Below are 20280 nucleotides of genomic sequence, written 5' to 3'. Positions count from 1 at the left end.
TAAATACTTCAGTGGATACTTTTTACTTTTTCTTCATTGCATTTGAGAGCAGGTGTCTGTACTTTCTACTCCACAACATTTTTTAACTAAACATATTTTTTTAATATTTGTGTGAGATTATTGTGCAAAAAAAGGCAGAGAATTTATTTTGTGCACATTTGTACTAATAAAAAGGTACAGAAAAAATCTGTTTCTGTAAAATCTGTAGCAAAATCACCACATGAGAAACCTTATAAGACCTTGTAATCTGCATAAAATACTTTTTACTTTTAAGTACAATTTTAAACAGGTACCTATACTTTACTTATGCAATACTTTTACTTGAGTATTTTTTGCTCCAGTATCTGTACTTTTATTTAAGTAACAAAACTGAGTACGTCTTCCACCACTGCTTTATATGGACTGGAAACATTGTGGAATAAATAGACTGAGGCATGAAGCTGGAGTTCTAACACAGAAGAAGTTTATTTATCTTACCAATATTTTACATTTTTAGCAATAACCAAGACACAAACCTAAAAGTCATTGTGATATTGTCTTTCTCATTCTAGTCCTGTCCACACTGGCTATGCTTCTGAAGACATATGCCAAGGACTGAGGTACAGAGCCCTGCAGATGACGGAAAGGAAAATAATAATTATTGTAAAATAAAATAAAATTTAAATATATATATAAAATATAAATATATATTATCTTGCGGAAACGACATAACTTAAAAAAACATATGCAGTTTGCCATGTGTAAAGGGATCAAAACAAGCACGACAGAGAGCACCGATCCACTTTGAGTTGTGTCAGATGAAGGTATTAATGAAGGTAATGACATGAAACTATTATAAAATTGAATGTATTATTGAGAAATAGTGTTTATATTAAAGTTAACGTTACAACGTTACAAGGCATCATTGTTCAACGTTCAAGGTTCAAGGTTTCATTGTTTCAACACTTTATCCTGAAATTAACGACAGGCTTTCGTGGTAAACCATGGAAAGTTTGAATAAAGTTGCTTACATGGATCCTTTCTCCACATATGATGAGAGTGTAGATTTAATAATGGTTAATCAATGTTGTCAAGTTGTTAGCAGCCATGCTAATAGTATTTAGTATTTAATCCCTAATCACATATTATTACGGAAGCTATCCCAACTATAGTCAATCTATAAATCTTTATACAGTCTATGGTCCCAGCAGAACTGGGCAATCTGTTGAATTGTCTCTAAACCAGCATCAAACCTGGACTAAACCAAGTCTAACCCCGCATACCACTCACTGAACCAGGAGACCAACCCCTCGGCATGCGCCATAACACACACTCTCCATTCACTGGGTACTTGCCACAGGGTTTGAGGGGTGCTCCACAAAGAAAACATTTGCACACAAAAAAAAAAAAAAAAAAAAAAAAAATATATATATATATATATATATATATATATATATATATATATATATATATATATATATATATATATATATATATATATATATATATATATATATATATATATGGTATTAAACCCAAAATAGATAACAAAATAGATGTTTTCAAAATCAAATGACCGTTACATACAGGGTCCAGGAAGAGAATAAGCATACCTCACTGAAAGACACAAAACAAAACTGGACAAATGCTTTGTCGAGAAAATCCCTGCTGAAATGTCCTTGATCTTTAAGGTCAGCACAAAACTGGATCTCAATTCTCCCCTTTTTTAACTGACTCCACCAGCTCTCGATTCTTTGATTTGCCATGCTTGCTCCTGTGATAAAGCTCTGTGAACCAGTTCAAATGTATTGTCCATTGTGTTTGAGATACTGTTGAATATCTCTTACAACTACTTTATCCGTACCCATGTCCACATGTAAAAGCCCTGGACAACCACCTTTGTGCTCTAAGGTCTTAAAAAAATACCCTCCAATAACTCTTGGGTCACTGCTAGTGAAAAACGCTCTAAGCCACATAACCCTCCAGGAATAGCCATCTATGACTCCTTTCCTGCAAATTCCGTAAGGCTTCAACTTATCAGCATGCCAAATAATGTTGGACCTCTATGAAAAATAACGTTGTCGTATGAGATGTCTTCCCTGGCCAGCCTGAACGTTGACTGGATCAAGTTCAAGTGAAAGCAGTAACCTAATGTCTTCCTTTCTGACACATAAACCATGTTCCAGAGACTTGGCATATATCCAGAGATAACCACTGAGTCTCCCTGACCCTTCCAACTGACCAAGGATGAAGCCAACAGCTAGCTCGTAAGTTAGTATATTGCCAATGGTAGCATCCATAAGTCCTTAATGTCCTCATAAAATGTTTTTTGCTCAAAAGATTACCGTCCAAAGCAAGCGTTGTTAATATGTTGTTGTAGCTCATCCCCAGCATAAAATAATGAATGATTTTGGAGTCCCGATCATCCTGATCTATTGCATATAAGTGTCTCTTCCCTTCTTATTACCATGTTTCCCTTCTCTTGTAACTGTACTTCAAGAGGTCCACCTGCTGTACCTGCAGGTCAAAAATATCTAATAATAATTTTTATACATACATTTTCATGGATGCACATGATATTTAACTAAAAAAATAAAAATAAGAACTTGTTCCCTCAAGATAATTATCTTGTTCCCTCAAAATAATTAGCAAGTTCCTTTAAGATAATATTACATGGGAATGTGATATTATCTCATGGCCAAGCGTTAATAATATTTTATAAATGTCCTATGCTGTGCTCCGTACTCAGCTGGCAGGGAGTGGCCTTGGTGCAGCACAGTAAAGCAGTTTCTCTATCAAACATAATCCTAATATATTTCCTCAGGCACATAGCTTCAAATTGCCCTATGTCAGCAATGTTTTCTTTATTTTCTGAACAGGAATGCCAAAGAAGTGTGCAAAAGTGTCACTTGGCCAGTGGCTGCGGAAATCAATATTTATAAAAATTAACCAATTTTCACCTCGTATCCTAACTTACAGTCAAATAAAATCCCCTTATTATGATATTTGTATTCTGTTACTCTAATCTATGATTTGGCCAAACCAAACTAGTGGCCACATTTTTTTTACAACAACACATAGAATAGTTATTACTTTTACAACGCTGACACTTTCCAGTAAAGTGTTTTAAACCAGTGTAAATATAGCTCTGGTGTGGGGCAGGCATGTAGGCCAGTCTAGGCTCTGCTGCTGACACAGTTAATGCTCCCATGTGGGTGGTATCAAAAGTCATCCTCTAAATCCAGATATAGTATTTCCCAAGAGCTTCTAGTGTTATTAATAACAAAGTGTGCCTCTGTTTTCTTCCAGACGACTTGTCTTTAGTCTGAGAAAGTGGATTGCTCTGACATCTCAGGACTTGGGTATGTTTTAATGTTGTTGTAGTTTGTTGACATTGTGTTAAATGTAAATATTGTTAGTAACTCAGGAGGTTGTTTGCTTTGTACTACATTTGTTAATGTTAATACTTGTGTGTTTATTAATTTATTTATTTTCTACAGTCTTATCATGGAACTTATGGAGGATGATCCACCAAATGGGATTAGTCTCAATACATGCAATCCATATGAGGAATTTTGTGGAAATATTGCATCCACTGTGACTCCTCGGGATCCAGTCACTCATCACATCTCAGTCCAGACTGACAGCACAGACTTGGACAAAGTGGGAGAGATGTTTGAGCGCTGCATTGATGAAGTGTTTCGTCTGGAGATGCACAGGGACCGTCTCATAGAAGAGTTTGCCCAGCTGCAAGAGCCCATGCTGGAGCTGGTGAGGCACCTGAGAGGCCGTCTGTTGGAGGCTCAGAGGCTGCTCACACAGGCTCAGGTGGATTACATTTCTGTCTATGAGGAAGTGCAGCAGCTCAAAAGGAAACTATTCTCCACAGCACGAGACAGCATCCAGAGCCAAGTGACACTGGCTGCACGCCAGTTTGAAGTGGCCCAGTCTGATGTGACACAGGTACTGTATAGTTACTATTTTCATTTTAAGTTTTAAGTATCCGTATTATGGGATATTATGGAAATTGAATAAATGATTATTCCTCAATAACTTTTTTGTAATTATATTCAGTAATGTTATTAATTAATTGCAAATCTTACTGTGACTGAAAAGCTTTAGTATGGTACTACCATTGTTGCCGTTGTGGATGATGCTATATTTTTCTACTGTAAACACTGTCACTTAGTACTGTAAGTGAGTAACTAATTTTCTACTAAAGGTTGTCAATTCAATGCCCATCATGAACACTCTCCTTGTAACTGTGATTAGTGATTAGACAAACTGTGGTGCTTCTTTCAACAGGAGGAGCTTAAAGCCACTATTCACAGCCTAACAGAGGAAAAGGCAGAGCTTGAGAAAGCCCACAAAGAGCAGGTGCGTCACCTGCAGAACCTGAAGGCTAAGCCCAGGTCCCGAACCATGAGTGACAGTGTGAGCCTGTGTCGCCAGGCCTCTCTGCGACTCCAGCGCAGACTCAGCGGCAGCATCAAGTCCTTGGAGAGCTGGTATGAGCCTTGCCTTATGGCTCTGCTTCGGAGGAGGCAAATTGGAGAAGATGCTCTGAGAAGAACCAGGGAGCAGTCCACAGACCTAAGGACTCAGCTGGGACCCCTCAGGGAGGATGTCCAGAGGCTAGAGACACAGAGAGCTTCATTGGAGAAGAGAAAAGCACTGATGGAGATTGACAGGGAACACAACTTGAAACAACACAAGGTATGGAAACCAGACTGTGTAAGTCTACAGGAAAGACATTGATTTGGTGTGAATTAATCCAGTTTTATGAGCTTTTAGAACATGTCATTACAGGACAAAGTGGAGGAACTGAAGAACGTCTTAAATGACCTTGAAGAGGAGTTTGAAACTCAAAAAATGTCCAAGAACATTCTAGCAGATCTTAAGGAGGGCTTGTTGAGAGAACTAACATTTCTCAGGTAGTTTTCTGTATACATGTGTTTTGGAAAGTTTTAAATTAGTTCATATTTGTTTTTTTTTTCCCCCAGAGGCAGTGATGATGAAGCTCCTGACGAACATCAATTACTTTCTAAATATGATGCATTATAGCACATTTCTTAGAGGATCATTCATACTGCTGTTTATACAATGTAATAAAACAGAAAAACCTTGAAATACTGTAAATACCTTTATTCTGAATACGCTTAGACACACAAAATCAGTTGCAGCACATAAACAAATGCAAATAAGTCATGGACAAAATACAGACTGGAGTTTCTACTATGCAGGGGATCAATGTGAAAACTACCATATTTACAATTCAATAGTGCCATCATGAAAGAGGTTTAACTAAGAAGAAAGGTTTCGGAAAACTAAGTGAAGATGAAAAGACAAAAAAAAATGACACAATGTGATATTTGTAATGTCTAAAAGTTGCAGACCTCAATTAAATACTTCACAACATAATAATGCAGCTCTCATTCTTTCCATTTTCTACAAAATCTCACGCTGCACAGACTTTAAAAAGAACAGAACAGAGGACAGCTCAATAAAAGACATGACAAGACCAAATTTATGCCTGGACTTCGGAGTCTGTTGCTCCCTCTGGGTCTTCATCATTGTAGATATTTTCAGCCTAGGTATTATAGAAAATATGTTTAAATCACATGTAATTTAAAATGTAAGTGATAATTAAAGAAAATCATCTTACCATTTGCCAAACTTGCATGATGTTATCCTCGGACACTGAACAGATGACCCAAGGCTCGTTGGGGTTCCAAGAGAAGTCTGAAATCTTCGCTGTGTGACCCCCATGAATGAACTAAACAAAGACACATGCATTAATATAATGCAAAACCACTTTAATGTTAAAGCAAGATTAAGAGTAACAATACGCACCAGCAGCTCTGGTGGACCATCCTCTGCGTCCTCTGGAGACTGCTCCTCTCCGATCTTACTCAGATCCCACACATTGAGCCTTCTGTCTGTGCCACTAGAAGCCAGGATAGTCTCATTATGAGGAGACCACTGCACCTAATGATAAAAGATGAAAACAAGTTTGACAATAATACAAGATAAACATAAAATCCAACAAAAAAAGAAGTGACTATTACCTGGAAAATCTCATCTTTGTGAGACTCAAAAGAATGCAGTTTCAGTTTCAGGTTCCGCAGGTCCCAAAGTGCCACAGTCTGGATCAAAAGACAAAAATGCTCAAATGTCCAGTGACAATTTAATTTAAAATCACAACAATGTCTGACCTTATCTGCTGAGCCTGTTGCCAGTATAAACTCGCTGTATGGGTTGAAGGACAAGCAGTTGACTTCAGCTGTGTGAGCATCAACAGCGTGGCTAGGCTTCGAGGTGTTGTTTGATCGCGTATCCCAACTAATACCAAATATATGCATTTAAGTTTACAAAAATAACATTTGCTTAATCAAAAATGCTAATTAAAACTACTTACATCATGAGCTTCTGGTCATCTGCCACTGATCCGAAAAGAGACTCATGAAGAAGATGCCAAGAAACATCTTCTACAACCGCAGTGTGGCCTGTGAAAATTGTTTTGGCATCCACAATCTTCCCCTCTTTAGGAACAGTGCTAATGTCCCAAAGGCAGATCGTCTGTAAGAGTCCAATGTTCAGATAATGATTTAATGCTCTCTAAAATGTATTTTATACTGAAGGAAAAAAAACCCAACATATATTTCAATTTAACTTACATGATCATCTGAAGCGCTAAGTAGACACCCACTTAGGTTTGGGTTCCAGGAGAGGCCATAGCCTTCTTTTTGGTGACCTCTGAGCCGCAAATCTGGGGTGCATTCTCCAGATGGATCTAAAGTCAAACAACATAAAATTTGACATGTAATAACTTTGTGCAGCAATATATAAAGAAAACACACCTAAAATTACTAAATGAAACCCTACCAGGCTTAGATGGATGCTTTGTGTAATCAAAGACAAGAACATCGCTGGTGGGAGTCTTAGTGGCGATGATGCATGGATTTTGAGGCATGTAGCGAGCTCGGTTCACTTCTCCTTCATGGTTTATCTTGATCTCGATTTCTATTTTACCACTGACAGATCCAAAGCCTCCAAATTCTGTAAGCCAGCAAAAGATAATTAATTGTTGTTGCTTCGTTATGTATATGCTAATTTTTCACAAGATCCGTACCTCCTTTCTCACTGTCATAGTGTGAAGCATCAAACTGTGCATCGTCATTTGGGAGCTGAACACTGGCTATGACAAGGTGGTTCTGCTCATCTGATGTGTGTGTCCCCAGAACAAGCCTGTGGACGCTGTAATCTTTTCCTTCTGGTCTAAAGTGTAAAAAATAATAATAGTAATACAAAAATGTCAATCAAATCATCTGAGTGACTTTTGTCGACATGAAAAGCAGCATTTGGTTTACCTGGTGACATCTGGCAACCACTGTGCTGTGAGGCTGGGCCACTCAAGAGCATGGGTCATGACCAAATCATAGAGAAAGGGAGTGTTCTTCTTCCAAATCTTATACTCCTCGTTTATGACTCTCTCCTCCACTGCATCATCGAAGGCAGCTGCACAAAGAGAAAAGTTAAAAGAAAACAGATCTAATAGAAATACATCTCACCTGTAACATATGACTGAAGGAAAAATCAATAGTCAATATCCTAAGAAACTGATTCTATTAACTACACATTGGAAAGCACTGAATAAAATAAAACAATTTCACGTGCAATAGCAAAACACAGCTTAAACCTAGTTTCATCCAATGAGCTAGCAGCTAGTCAGCTAGCTTACAGTTAGCCGGCTGGTGAGTTAACAATGAAAGGAGATGCTCTGCCGCGCCAAACACGCAAGTCTGCCCGAAATCGACGAAACTAATGACAGAAATGTGAACATCATAAATGTGTTACAATAGTATAGAATCTTACCATCTTTGTCCGCCATTGTGCCCCAATAGAGCCGTAAGTCACCACAAAAGTATATTTTATGGAGAGCGCACAGAGAACAGCGCGGAGGCTCGCAATGGCGCCAACTCCACGCGACGCAGCGGACCAATCAGCGCGCGCAAAGTTCACCGGAAGTTGTCATGGTTCTGGCATCGCGAGACACCACCAGGGACACCACTTTTCCGGGTTCTTCATGCTGTGTTCGGCTTTCTATAAGGTTTACTAGTGTCTGCTGGTGTAGTGATATGCTCCCAGATAGTCTTATTAAATCGAATTACTCGAAGGGTTAAAGTACAATGGACGATCGTGTACTGGACCTGAATGAAGAACAAATAGCCATTAAATCTAAATATCCACCTATCAACAAGAAATACGAATGTAAGTTTGAAGTTATTTTAGAATAGCTGACTTCACTAAGCTAGTTTAGATTATTATAGACAGGGCTTCACATGCCCAAAATTTTTCCCAAATATGCCATTATGAAATTCATGTATCGTTTGTAATACCATGGCATGATCAAGTATTTCTTTTTTTTATGGAAATTGTCAGAAAGTACATGAAAAAGTGAGTTTTATGGTCGGTCATAATTGTGACAGGTGGGCTAATACCTTGTACTGTGAGTTAAAGGTGCCACAAGAGATCAATTTAATAGGTCAATTTAATGTAAAAACAAACAAACAAACAAAAATACTCACTATTTTGACTTTAATCACTGAAATAGTAGACACATTTATTTTAATGACATTCTAACATTTAAAAAATATTGTTTTCAGTTTGACAGATTTTGCTATTTATAAAATACAATGCAGTTATTCCTCAAAATGGGGAAGATGCTGTTCTAAATTACAAGAGGGCCAGATGGGTATAATACTTTATGAGAGAACCTTGAATATTCTTCAGACTTGGCTTGATAGCAACTAGAGGTATTTAGATATGAATTGTAGTAGCTAGAGGACCTTGAATGTTCTTTTGACTTGTCCCAAAAGTAGGTAAAAAATCTGGATGTTCTACAGATTTTTCTCTATTCCTTCTAGAGGTCTTTGGATATTTGTCAGACTTGTTTCTATAGCAACTAAGAGGCCTTTGGATATTCAGATTTGTCCCACTAGCAGGTAGAGAATGTTAAATGTTCCTCAGACTTTCCCAATAGTAGTTGAAGGACTCTAGATGTTCTACAGATTTTTGGCTATTGCATCTAGAGGACTTTGGTTCTTCCTCAGACATCTTTCTATAGCATCTAGAGGACCCTAGATTTTTCTCTATAGGTTCTGGAGGACTTTGGGGGTTGCTCAGACTTGTCTCATGCATGTACCTATAGCAGCTTCAATAACTGAGGGTAATGGAGAAGGAGTGGAACTAGAGGTGGACATTATCAGTGTCCTCACCTGACTCCAACAGGTCAGTCTGGTGTATTGAACCACCTGTCGGACATCTCCCCCCACAGTCTATATCAGGCACTACTGATAGGGATAATTACTTAGTTCTAGGCCTTGTCGGGGCCATCACCTTCATACAGCATATGATGAATTTCCCTTAGGGTGGATATAAACCAGTGCATATGATTGAGAGATCCATAACACTTTTATTATAAAGACATATATGTGCTCCTCTACATACTGCCCTATACTATGATATAGTGCTCTATTCCACCGGTCACAGTAGTGACTATCAAAATCTTTTCCATCATACATTTAGGTCAAAATAAAGTGGCATAATTGCAAATGCATTTGTCATTACTAGAGACCTTTAAGATGATGTGTATCAAAAATCATAGTCCTGGGTTTAATTTAAATCACTTTATATTACTATGCTTTTATTTGAGAGAATTCTGGGCATTGTCTTCTTGTCACTGTGTAACTTTTACATAATCATCTGTGGTCATGTGACCAGTAAATATGTAATATTGCACACACTTCATAATTGTGACTGGTGAGTTGAAATGGGTTGTATAACAAAATGTTTTAATATACCCTTTGGCCATTTCAGATTTGGATCATACAGCAGATGTACAGTAAGTATGTTTTTTTTTGAGACTATATTTCAATAGAAATGTTTACATCCCGTTTTTGTTTGACTTTTAAGAATACATTCATGGGGGGACAATCTGGAAGAAGCCTTTGAGCAGTGTGTTATGGGCATGTTCGGGTACATGACAGACACTGAAACTGTGGAACCGCTTGACACAGTAGAGGTAGAGTCAGAAGGTAAATTTGCCTGTTCAGCACTGACATAAATTATATCAAACTGATTACATACTTGATATTCATCTTATCTTTGTACTAGGTGATGACATGGAGTCCTTACTTTTCCACTTTTTGGATGACTGGTTGTATAAGTTCTGTGCAGATCTCTTCTTCGTCCCTAGGGTTAGTTTCTTTACTTAAAACAATTTATGTTTCTAAGTGCACTTATTTAGTGATTTGGATCTTTTCTTTAGGAAGTCAAGGTAGTACATATTGACAGAGTGCATTTCAAAATTCGTTCCATTGGGTGAGTAGTGGCTAAACCATTCAAATAAATTGTCTGATATGTATGTACCATAGACCATATAAATGGACATGGCTAAGTGTTCATGGGTGCAATCCCGGCTCCTTCTGACCTTGTCTTACCCTGACTTTACTTTGGAATATTGTCAGCTCTCTCTGTGTAACTCTGCTCAATGAGTTTCATCATTTTTGGCCTTAAAATGTTCATATTAATGAGTTCTACATGATTCTGGGGTTTTTATTTCACCATTTTGTCTAAATAAATAAATTCCTTTTCCTAATATGGAGCTTGGCTTCAAATTTGCCCATATAACTGCCATCCTCGTGAGCTTCTTTTGACTGGAACCAAATACTAAGAGTGATGTTACACTCCCTTAGTCCACTTTTTTATACAGTCTATGGTATGTACTAATGGAATGCCCATAGCCTTTAAATGGTGCACATTTAATCAATGTGGGCCTTTCACGTATGTTCAATGTTGTATTTATTTTAAAGGTGGGGGGAGGAGTTTTCACTGGATAAGCATCCACAGGTAAAGGATAAATGTCCTAAGAAATATGCCTTATATGTTATGACATTTGATATGTATATTGATTGTTTTCTGTTTCATTTCAGGGTACTGAGGTGAAAGCTATCACATACTCTGCTATGCAGATTCATGATACAGAAAAGCCAGAGATATTTGCTATAGTCGATATTTAATCTCCTGTACATCAGTAGAACTATGAGCCTATTTTACAGTTTTTTAAATTTGTACAGTACTGTGGTTATAATAATGGCACTTTCAAATAATGTGTATATACATATGTGCAGGTTATTTTTTGTTTGAAGAAAATATTTTCTGATTTGTTTCCACAAATAATTATTAAATTATTAGTGAATGCAATTATGAAATATATTTTATATTTTTATGCAAATTTAAATCAAGGTTCCTGTGATTTATATGTGTCGCGATTTTCTTTCATGAAATAAATACACGTTACATCCACCATGATGACCCACTTCATGTTTTGAAATCTCGCGATACTATCACGTGCGGTGCCCACCCCTTTTTCTAAAGTCCTGCTGCGCCATCCCTCTTTGTTCATTCAGCGAAGGAAGGGTCACCGGTATTATTGTACAAGTTGCATTTTTACCTTATTCTCAGAAACATACTTCTCAACTAGGCTTGCTGCTTCGACGACCTCGGTCCCAACTCTGATTGTATCTGAGGAAAATGAGCGACTTTGGTAACGACGTTAAAAGCCCACAGAAGAAAACCAAAATGGACGACAAATACCTTCCAGAGCTCCTTGCCGAAAAGGATAGCTTGGATTCTTCTTTCACACATGCGATGAAACTCATTTCAGCAGGTACATTATTCCATGATTTGTTATTGAATGCAAAGTTAAACATTGCGTGCCAAATTAAATCTCTTAGCTCTTCCTCTATTCCTTTGTCGTTTGGTTAGGCATGGCATGGATTATGGCCCTGCACAATACACGTGTTAATTCAGCATCACACACACTTGCATTGTATTTAGTTGAGTAATTATTACTCTCCACACCGTTTATTGATTTGTAGTGAATAGCTTCTTATATTTATATATTGTACATCTGCCTGTATATTGTAAACACTGCCGTCTGCACACCAGACAAAGACCTTCGTGTAGTGTCCTAAGACTAGCAACAAATGAAATGGATATTTGTGACATAAACATGTATAATGTTGTTCCAACCGTTTATTTTTAAACAGAAATTGAGCGGATCCAGAAAGGCGAGACTAAAAAGGATCATGAAAAAGAAACTTACCTGGACCTATTTGCAACCAAAAATCTAAAACTCAAAGAAAGGGTTCTCATTCCCGTTAAACAGTTTCCAAGAGTAAGTAGCGTTGTTTTGAATTTCAGAATTTTTACGTGCGTGAAAATAAGTTTTAACACAATTTTTTTTTTTTTTTAGGTCAACTTTGTTGGTAAAATATTAGGACCCGGGGGTAATACAATTAAGAGACTCCAAGAGGAGACTGGGGCAAAAATTTCCGTATTGGGTAAAGGTTCCATGAAGGACAAGAATAAGGTATGCAGCACTGTATTGCAATTATTCTTTTAAATAGGTAATATACTCGCTGTAAGGGCCAGGGTTATACAGTAGCCATACGAACCTTATGTAATGGCTAAGCTGTCAATGCATCTGGTTACTCTCCTTATTGATGTAGCTAAATTAAAGTTTTTTTAAAATTAAAACATGAAATTAATTTGAATGTATCCTCACTTTCTGTATTAAAGTCACATTTTTTCAACAGTGATAGACTGAGTTACTATATAGATCTTTATTGTTTTAATTTTCAGGAGGAAGAGTTGAGGAAGGGTGGTGAGGCTAAATATACTCATCTTTCTATGGAGCTCCATGTGTTTATTGAAGTGCATGCCCCCATCCCAGAAGCCTACCTGCGCATGGCCCATGCCATGGATGAGGTCAAGAAGTTCCTTACACCGGTATGTACTACACAATCGGATCCCATATTGAGACATCACAATTTGTGTCCTGCCTGTGGGCTCAGGTGTTGAAGCGTCAAGGCTACTGTCACCTCAGAGTTGTTGGATTGATTCCCTTGGTTTGTGCTGAAATTTTTCTTCAGGAACCAGGTGAGGAGGAGCAGTATATGGACCCCCACTTTCTGAATGGATCCCAGGATGGTTCAGGAAGAGGGCGTGGGATGGGCAGAGGCAGAGGTGGACCACCTGGAGCGAGGTACATATATATAAAAAAAAATGAGTGCATCTTTTTGTTTCCAACAGATTTTTGTACCCTGGCTCAATGGTTGGGCTTTTTATCACATGGTGCTAACAGTTTAACTTTTCGCAGGGGGCGAGGAATGCCACGTGGAGGCCCTCGTGGAGGTATGCGAGGTGCTCCAAGGGGAGCCCCAGGACGTGGAGGTGCCTCAAGAGGCACTCCGGCAGGTCGGGGTGCTGCTGTGAGCAGAGGAGGAGCAGCTGGCCGCTCCAGACCTCCGGCTGCAGGAGCTCCACGGATGCTCCCGTCAGCAGCACTTTCACACCAGGTTCCCCCTGCGCCATCACAGGTGAAAGCAGAGGGTTATGAGGACTATGTAAGTCAGGTTTATATAGTCCTGTCTTATTAACACAGGCCGCTTATAAGTTGTGTGGAATGTGTTTTGATGCCTTTTTTTCCACTTTAGCCTGCATATGATGAGTCTTACGCGGAAGCGCCCTATGAAGGCTATGATTATTATAGTCAACAGGCGGCCCCAACGTGAGTATGACTTTTTCTTTTGTAAAGGGTTCCTGCTCTTTCTAGGGTCTGTTGACTAAATGCATCTTTGTGAAATGTTGTCTAGGGATACTGAATATTATGACTACGGACATGGTGAGGCCCAGGACACTGCATATGAGTCTTACAGTAAGTCTTACAGTAAGACTGTGTGCATGACAAAATACTGATGTGATGAATTGCACTTGGGGGTGATGGTAGACCATGTTTCCTGCTCTCTTGCAGCTCAAGATGACTGGGAAGGCTCCTGGTCCTCTGCTGGGGCTGGAGGCAAAGCTCCGCCTGCCAGACAGTCAAAAGGAGCATACAGAGAGCACCCATATGGAAGATACTGAGCGACTAATGGTAGAGAGTTGGTGCAACGACTGTCTCAAATTGTTGCCCAGTTACCTTTTTTAAAAGTAATTACCCTCATTTTCCCCATTTTATACTTCATTTTAGTTGTCTTATTTTTTTTTAAGAGCTATTTGGTTGAATGTATTATTTTTTTTAGGTGCAAATTGGTCATCAAAACCCGTTTGTCATTATTCACGTTGTTTATAGTTAATGTCCTTGTGACCAAAAAGACAAATTAGGTTGGGATTTGCGTGATATTTTGTATAAGTGTACGTTACAAAATCTCGCTATGGCGATTTTAACTTTTCTCTAGGCTGCCTATTTAAGTACCTTTTTTCACAAAAACATAATGTCCAAATTTAACAAGTTATCTTCACAATCTTGTTATTTACTAAACTAAAAATGTTATTTTAACTAATTGTTCTAAAAAAAAAAAAAAAAAAAGGTTTCAATTGGACTCCATTGTAACATGCATTTGTATTCAATACACTTTATAATTTTCAGAATAAAAATTAAGATGAAATTGACTAGCAATATGCTAAAAAATAGCAGCAGCCATTTCAATACTTGTATATTACAACTACAGATAAGCTTTTCAGTAAATGCGCCATCAAAATGCATTATACTTGTGTACATTTGGCTAAATATAATCCTATTTATATCCCAAATTGTATTTCTGCAGTGCGTTGTTTCAATAAAGTTTTTAGTTCAACCTAATCCATCTAAAATGGCATTTCCTTGAAGCCAAATGTATGATTTTGGCCTGTCAGCCATATTTTCACCTGACTAACATGTTTGTACACAACCTAATTAAAAGGAAAAAAAAAAATGAACACTGTTTTTCCTGTTTTATAATGTAGTATAAAGAACAAAGGTGTTGTCATTTTTTAGTTCAAATTTATGAAAGCGCTGCAAAATACATGTTTTGAATGAAGTAGTGCTTGAACATGTCTCTGTCATTAACATAAGTCTTTATCTCTAAGCTCTCGAGAGCATTGTTATCTCCGTCACGGGAAATAACTGAATCTCAACAGTATTTTAAATCAAGCTTACAGGGATCTTACTTGACTTTGATGCAAAGTCATGCTGGTGGGTTTTATAAAAGAAAAAAATCGCAGAGGAGAGGATTCTAAAAGCCAAAAGACCGCCATGAGAAGGTAAAAATAACCCTAACACTCTTTATTAGATATTTTTTTGTTTTCTGTGCAAACAAAGTAATAAAAGTACTTAAACTTTTTTTTTTTTTTAAGTTGGACGATACAATATTTCGAAGCAAAAATACAACTGCAAAACAAATGTCCCATAAAAAATATTTTATACCCCAATGCATTTGTAGAACGTGTCTATATTTATTCCTCAAAAATAAGTTTCAAATATTAAAACTTATCCCTCTAAAATGTAGTTTAGGGTGCATGACCTTTTGTTTTGCTGAGGTCTGAGCTTTTCTTGTCAAATCTCATTTGTCTTTCTCCATTTAGGTCCAGTCAATCATTGTGCAGATGAGGAAAGAAACGTCAAGTTACTGACTTTTAAGGTCTGTTTTAGCAGTTGTTTTTGAGTGCAGTAATGGCCTCATTCTCAACTCATTCTTTAAAATATTTTTCAGGATCTGGCTGAAACCAGAGGAGTTGCTGGATGCTTGTGGAAAACTGAAATGCTTCAATTTTGTATGTTGCTCTGTTTTTTTTATATTGATTGTATTTTTATAAAAATAAACTTTTTACAAAGTAATGTTTTGTAGCAGTTTGTGACAGTAAGGTGTACATAGAAGTACAAGTTGCATTGTCCAATAGAGGTGCACATTGTTTATTTTCCTCAATACTAATCACAAGTGTTTTCGAGGGCATTTTTCATGTGAGAAGGTTGGACCTTTGGATTACCCTTGGATAAAATAAGAGTGGAGGTGCCAGTGATGAAGGAAGTCTGGGCATCTTAAATAGACTGCTTTCCCCAGTACTCCCTGGAAAAATTGGATTCATCACTTTTTTTAAATGCAAAAATAACAAAGACAAAAGACGGTACAGATTTGCTATTGTATGTCATCTCTGAAATGCCTTTATTTAAATTGAAATGATGTCTGATTAATTTACAAATGCACAAATATAGTACCTCTTAAACACATATTTATATTATATATAACATAGTGTTGACTAATAAGGTCTATGATTCTTCATCACAGTATAGGCGATGTCACAGCATTTTATTTTAACTATAAAAAAGATAAGCTGGTATTAGTAAATGAAACGTTATTTGAAGGTTTGCTCCTTTAAGTGATTCTCCTCCCACTTCTCGCTCGCTCATCCGCGCCCCCATCCAGTAGTGGCTAGTTTCACATCAACAATGAGTGTCTTCGATGTTTCCAGTGTAAACTACGTTAGGGCTTTAGTCAATAATCTAAAAATCTTTTGCATCTAACTTGCCATTAATGCCACATAAAACATCAGAGGCAGGACACTGAATTTGCGACTGGGTAAGATTTAATTGTCTTGTCATTCCTGTTTGGTTGGTTGTTTGGTAGCTAGTCTAGTGCTGCTAGCCAAGGCCTCAATCTTTGTACTAAATCAAGCATGGTCTTGGCGGACACACTGGGGTCCCTCCCTCTTTGTGTTGGCCCACGTTGTTTTCGCCCAAACCCTATGCATCTAAAACAACCTGCTTTGATGCATATCTGGAGTAAGGAGTGAAAAATACCGTAGCCAGTGTGCTAGCCTCTAATGTCAGCTTCCGCAAACTCTCACTGTTATAAGGATGCTATACCATTACTGTAAGTTTTCTGTGGGAGACACTTGAACAGCCCGGGAATGTATTTCGTGTTTTTGTCTTAAGCAAAATATTTTTTTTTTTTTAACATTGTGCTAGTTAGACCATTTAGGCAAGGCGTTGGCATTAAATCAAAACAAGCCTTAAAATCTTTGTATAAATTCCAGATCTTGTATTGACAGTAGTTGCAGTAATGGCACTTTTTTACATTTTTCACTCTTTGTTAAAAAATAAATATATAGTATGAATCCATCCAATCTAAACTGTTGTTGTGTCCGTGGTAGACCGTAATAAACTGCAGAACTAGACGCACCTGTAAAGTGCACAGTGGGTGTGTCTGCAATGGCTGGTGGAAGGAGAGGTGCAAACCGGACCACATACTGCAGACCTCCACTGAGCAGCGAGCCAGGCTCAATGACCAATGGAAACCATTCAACCAGCTCCCCAGTCACGGGGGTACGCTCTCGTACCAGGTAACATGAGCTCGAATGCACTCAGGCAGCCTGTACAGTATGTTTTGTCTTGAAAGCACTTTGTCAATTGTTTCATTTACAGGAATGGTTCAGGCACGTGCATGTCCAGTCCTCCTCTAGCTGCGCAGACAGTGGTGCCTGTAAAGCACTGTAAAATCCCAGAGCTGTCTGTGGACCGTAATGTGCTGTTTGAGCTTCACCTTTTCTTCTGTCACCTGATTGCACTGTTTGTCCACTATGTCAACATCTACAAGACAGTGTGGTGGTACCCTCCATCACACCCTCCCTCACACACTTCTCTGGTTAGTATTTATTGACTGCAGTGAGTACTCTTGTATCTTGAGTCATGTACTAATTATAATCTTATCATTCATAGAACTTTCACCTGATTGACTATAACATGCTGGTTTTTACAATTATAATCTTAGCTCGAAGGCTAATAGCAGCAATAGTAAAAGAGGTGGGAGTATTTTCTGATTACTTTTTACATAAAATCCTTTTTACTGTCAAATAAAACAATAATTTATATTTCTTTTGTTTTTGCAGGCATCACAAAGTGGGAAACTATCCTTCCCACATTCTATCTTTTTAGTGATGGCAAGGTTTGCTGTGCTAACACTGACAGGCTGGAGTCTATGCCGCTCACTCATATACCTCTTCCGGACATATTCAGTGCTCAGCCTTCTCTTCCTGTGTTACCCGTAAGTCTGCGTGTACTGCATAAACTCAATTAGTGCGCAAATACACATTTCTATGATAAATGTATTGCATGTAGTATCATCTAAAATCTTTTTTATATAAAATTTCCTTTCTATTTGTGTTGGTATTTCTGCAATTGTTCTGTAACGATTGATTCATTGATTGATCATATATATATATTATTTTTAATTATCAACCATGTAAAAAAAAATTCTCAGTTGAAGAATTGACTTTTGACATTTCAGAATGAAAATCTCAAAATGATATTCTTCTATATATGATTTTGACATAAAATGAAATGAATTTCTTTGTTATTTATGTATTTATTCTTATCTGTAAAATATGTATTATATAATATATAAGCATAAAAACTCCACAGTACATAATGTGTGTCAGATGAAACATTAAGATGATGGCACTGACCAAACTACTTGTCTTTTTTTGTATTTAATCAGATTTGGAATGTATATCCCCTTCTTCCGGCTGAGTTGTGACTTCCGGCGAGTAGGTCCTCTCTCTCCTATCGCTAGTATTGGTTCAAAGGAGGTGGGTGGTTTGGGCCGTGGTAAAGACTACTTTACCGTGCTAAAGGAGACGTGGAAGCAGCACACCAGTCAACTGTATGGTGTCCAGGCGATGCCCACTCACGCCTGCTGTCTGTCGCCTGATCTCATCCGCAAGGAGGTGGAATACCTTAAGATAGACTTCAATTATAGGATGAAGGAAGTTCTGGTCAGCTCTATGCTCAGTGCTTACTATATTGCCTTTGTACCAGTCTGGTTTGTCAAAGTAAGTAATGTCTTATTTTTTTTAAACTAAATTCTTATGTAACTATATTAAATGTCTCCAATTATTTTTTCAGAGTACACAATATGTAGACAAACGCTGGTCCTGTGAGCTCTTCATTCTGGTGTCCATCAGTACTTCAGTCATCCTCATGAGACACTTGTTGCCTCCACGCTACTGTGATTTGCTTCATAAAGCTGCAGCTCATTTAGGTTGCTGGCAGAAGGTGGACCCATCACTCTGCTCCAACGTCCTACAACACATGTAAGACTTGGCGATAAACTACATGACTTAAACACTTGGTTAAAGCTAAGAAAAACAGCTGAAATGCTTTATATTTATGTTTTCTCAGATGGACAGAAGAATACATGTGGCCACAAGGAGTTCTGGTCAAACATAATAAAAATGTCTACAAAGCAATGGGACATTATAATGTTGCAGTACCATCAGATGTGTCACATTATCGCTTTTATGTGAGTATTTTCTATTATCCCTTTTATATTTCAGCCTTCTTGGGTATTTTGCCTTTAATCAGTATATGGACATTGTAGTAACATAATTTTCTTGTTCTATATTCCAGTTCTTCTTTAACAAGCCTTTACGAATACTGAACATACTCATTATATTGGAAGGTGCCATGATTTTCTACCAACTCTACTCATTGATATGTTCAGAAAAATGGCATCAAACTATATCACTAGCTTTGATTCTGTTCAGCAACTACTATGCTTTCTTTAAGCTTTTAAGAGACAGGATTGTGTTAGGAAAGGCATATGCATATTCTAACAGCTCTTCAGACCAGAAAATCAGTTAGACCCAAGTCATTGTTCATAACTTTTGCTGTGGAACAAAACAAATATACAAAGGGGCTCTGTTTTTTGTACAACTGCATTTTCATGTTTTTGTTCTCATCTGCCATAATAAAAGAGATATTTTTGTATTACATTATGTATTTGATTTTATTTGAGCGGTTGGGGTGACTGTGTGCAGTCGCTTGTAACAGACAGAGGTGGGGACTTGCAAGTTGTGACTTGTCATTCACACTTGAGTCACTATTTTTAGGACTTGTGACTTGACTTGATAAAATGGACTAAGATTTGGGACTCGAAGGGCGGTGAGTTGGACCTGATTCAGACTTGAGGCCTGTGACTTGAGAAAACTTGAGGAGCACTCTTAAATCTGAAATCTTTTCATTCTGACCATAATGATTCACACCAAGACATTTAAAAAGGAAAAAAATAACAAAATTTCTACAAATCTTAGATACTCTATAAATACTCATATAAATACTGTATACTATGATTTTTTTAAGTATAATTTTAAAAAGTCATAAATTGCAAAAATCTAAGCTATTTGGTACTTTGGTTTAAAGACTTGAAATGACTTGAAGCTCAAAGGAGACTTGGACTTGACTTGGACTTAAAGACCCAGTGACTTAGACTTGTCTGTCTTTGACTTGGGACTTGACTCGGACTTGAGGTCAAAGACTTAAGACTTGCAAAACAAACACTCTGGTAACAGATAATACTATTCTGTCCAGTAAGTCAATTATCACCTGTTCCTGATGAGTTATGAAAGAGAATTAACTTGAGC

General features: G+C 37.6%; 5 protein-coding genes across 9 annotated transcripts; 4 read left to right on the top strand and 1 right to left on the bottom strand.

The window, feature by feature from the left end:
• Window positions 1–3303: 3303 nt before the first annotated feature.
• On the top strand, window positions 3304–5118 carry LOC129409555 (syncoilin-like). Its single transcript, XM_055155992.1, has 5 exons — window positions 3304–3341; window positions 3480–3942; window positions 4285–4695; window positions 4789–4913; window positions 4983–5118. Exons 2-5 carry the CDS (start codon window positions 3487–3489, stop codon window positions 5041–5043), a joined length of 1053 nt encoding a protein of 350 aa, XP_055011967.1. The 5' UTR covers window positions 3304–3341; window positions 3480–3486; the 3' UTR covers window positions 5044–5118.
• On the bottom strand, window positions 5110–8006 carry rbbp4 (retinoblastoma binding protein 4). The gene is made up of 11 exons (XM_020919407.2): window positions 7855–8006; window positions 7350–7497; window positions 7112–7257; window positions 6865–7038; window positions 6657–6772; window positions 6398–6558; window positions 6195–6321; window positions 6048–6125; window positions 5833–5967; window positions 5645–5755; window positions 5110–5569 (listed from the first exon to the last, which is right to left on the bottom strand). Exons 1-11 carry the CDS (start codon window positions 7868–7870, stop codon window positions 5507–5509), a joined length of 1275 nt encoding a protein of 424 aa, XP_020775066.1. The 5' UTR covers window positions 7871–8006; the 3' UTR covers window positions 5110–5506.
• A 41-nt stretch (window positions 8007–8047) lies between these two features.
• zbtb8os (zinc finger and BTB domain containing 8 opposite strand) lies at window positions 8048–11347 on the top strand. Its single transcript, XM_020919764.2, has 7 exons — window positions 8048–8250; window positions 9859–9883; window positions 9955–10076; window positions 10156–10238; window positions 10310–10362; window positions 10854–10890; window positions 10974–11347. Exons 1-7 carry the CDS (start codon window positions 8169–8171, stop codon window positions 11058–11060), a joined length of 489 nt encoding a protein of 162 aa, XP_020775423.1. The 5' UTR covers window positions 8048–8168; the 3' UTR covers window positions 11061–11347.
• Window positions 11348–11431: 84 nt separating this feature from the next.
• Window positions 11432–15700, top strand: LOC110155492 (KH domain-containing, RNA-binding, signal transduction-associated protein 1-like). Of its 5 annotated transcripts, XR_008632444.1 has the most exons (11): window positions 11432–11710; window positions 12093–12220; window positions 12299–12415; window positions 12688–12834; window positions 12978–13090; window positions 13205–13451; window positions 13542–13615; window positions 13701–13762; window positions 13859–14034; window positions 15448–15503; window positions 15576–15700. XR_008632444.1 is itself a non-coding variant. In XM_055155985.1 (9 exons), the coding sequence occupies exons 1-9, from the start codon at window positions 11575–11577 to the stop codon at window positions 13966–13968; spliced, it is 1074 nt and encodes a 357-aa protein (XP_055011960.1). In that variant the 5' UTR covers window positions 11432–11574; the 3' UTR covers window positions 13969–14802. The 5 variants fall into 5 exon arrangements, 4 of the variants coding, with proteins under 4 accessions (XP_055011960.1, XP_020775259.1, XP_020775260.1 ...); XM_055155985.1 differs by lacking the exons at window positions 15448–15503; window positions 15576–15700 and having other exon boundaries at window positions 13205–13424; window positions 13701–13729; window positions 13859–14802; XM_020919600.2 differs by lacking the exons at window positions 15448–15503; window positions 15576–15700 and having other exon boundaries at window positions 13205–13424; window positions 13859–14802.
• Window positions 15701–16249: 549 nt separating this feature from the next.
• Window positions 16250–19630, top strand: tmem39b (transmembrane protein 39B). Its single transcript, XM_020919652.2, has 9 exons — window positions 16250–16439; window positions 17014–17202; window positions 17285–17504; window positions 17579–17662; window positions 17749–17903; window positions 18357–18690; window positions 18764–18951; window positions 19040–19160; window positions 19268–19630. Exons 2-9 carry the CDS (start codon window positions 17072–17074, stop codon window positions 19499–19501), a joined length of 1467 nt encoding a protein of 488 aa, XP_020775311.1. The 5' UTR covers window positions 16250–16439; window positions 17014–17071; the 3' UTR covers window positions 19502–19630.
• The last annotated feature ends 650 nt before the right edge of the window (window positions 19631–20280 follow it).

Source organism: Boleophthalmus pectinirostris, unplaced genomic scaffold (genome assembly GCF_026225935.1).
Source record: "Boleophthalmus pectinirostris isolate CB_2022bp ecotype Guang Dong unplaced genomic scaffold, ASM2622593v1 HiC_scaffold_10, whole genome shotgun sequence".
NCBI lineage: Eukaryota > Metazoa > Chordata > Actinopteri > Gobiiformes > Gobiidae > Boleophthalmus > Boleophthalmus pectinirostris.
The sequence above is the reverse complement of the archived record's forward strand: the minus strand, read 5'-3'. Positions and strand labels throughout refer to the sequence as shown.

Excerpts from the sequence above, each read along its gene's own strand:
- LOC129409555 (XM_055155992.1), top strand. The coding sequence starts at position 3,487 with ATGGAACTTATGGAGGATGATCCACCAAATGGGATTAGTCTCAATACA. Across the intron at positions 3,943-4,284 it reads CCCAGTCTGATGTGACACAG|GAGGAGCTTAAAGCCACTAT; the intron begins GTACTGTATAGT and ends TTCTTTCAACAG. Across the intron at positions 4,696-4,788 it reads ACAACTTGAAACAACACAAG|GACAAAGTGGAGGAACTGAA; the intron begins GTATGGAAACCA and ends ATGTCATTACAG.
- rbbp4 (XM_020919407.2), bottom strand. Across the intron at positions 6,773-6,864 it reads AAAGCATCCATCTAAGCCTG|ATCCATCTGGAGAATGCACC; the intron begins GTAGGGTTTCAT and ends GTTTGACTTTAG. Across the intron at positions 6,559-6,656 it reads TTAGCGCTTCAGATGATCAT|ACGATCTGCCTTTGGGACAT; the intron begins GTAAGTTAAATT and ends GGACTCTTACAG.
- zbtb8os (XM_020919764.2), top strand. The coding sequence starts at position 8,169 with ATGGACGATCGTGTACTGGACCTGAATGAAGAACAAATAGCCATTAAA. Across the intron at positions 10,239-10,309 it reads ATCTCTTCTTCGTCCCTAGG|GAAGTCAAGGTAGTACATAT; the intron begins GTTAGTTTCTTT and ends TCTTTTCTTTAG. Across the intron at positions 10,363-10,853 it reads TTCAAAATTCGTTCCATTGG|GTGGGGGGAGGAGTTTTCAC; the intron begins GTGAGTAGTGGC and ends TTTATTTTAAAG.
- LOC110155492 (XM_020919599.2), top strand. The coding sequence starts at position 11,575 with ATGAGCGACTTTGGTAACGACGTTAAAAGCCCACAGAAGAAAACCAAA. Across the intron at positions 13,452-13,541 it reads CAGAGGGTTATGAGGACTAT|CCTGCATATGATGAGTCTTA; the intron begins GTAAGTCAGGTT and ends TTTCCACTTTAG. Across the intron at positions 13,616-13,700 it reads AGTCAACAGGCGGCCCCAAC|GGATACTGAATATTATGACT; the intron begins GTGAGTATGACT and ends AATGTTGTCTAG.
- tmem39b (XM_020919652.2), top strand. The coding sequence starts at position 17,072 with ATGGCTGGTGGAAGGAGAGGTGCAAACCGGACCACATACTGCAGACCT. Across the intron at positions 17,904-18,356 it reads CTTCTCTTCCTGTGTTACCC|ATTTGGAATGTATATCCCCT; the intron begins GTAAGTCTGCGT and ends GTATTTAATCAG. Across the intron at positions 18,691-18,763 it reads TACCAGTCTGGTTTGTCAAA|AGTACACAATATGTAGACAA; the intron begins GTAAGTAATGTC and ends TTATTTTTTCAG.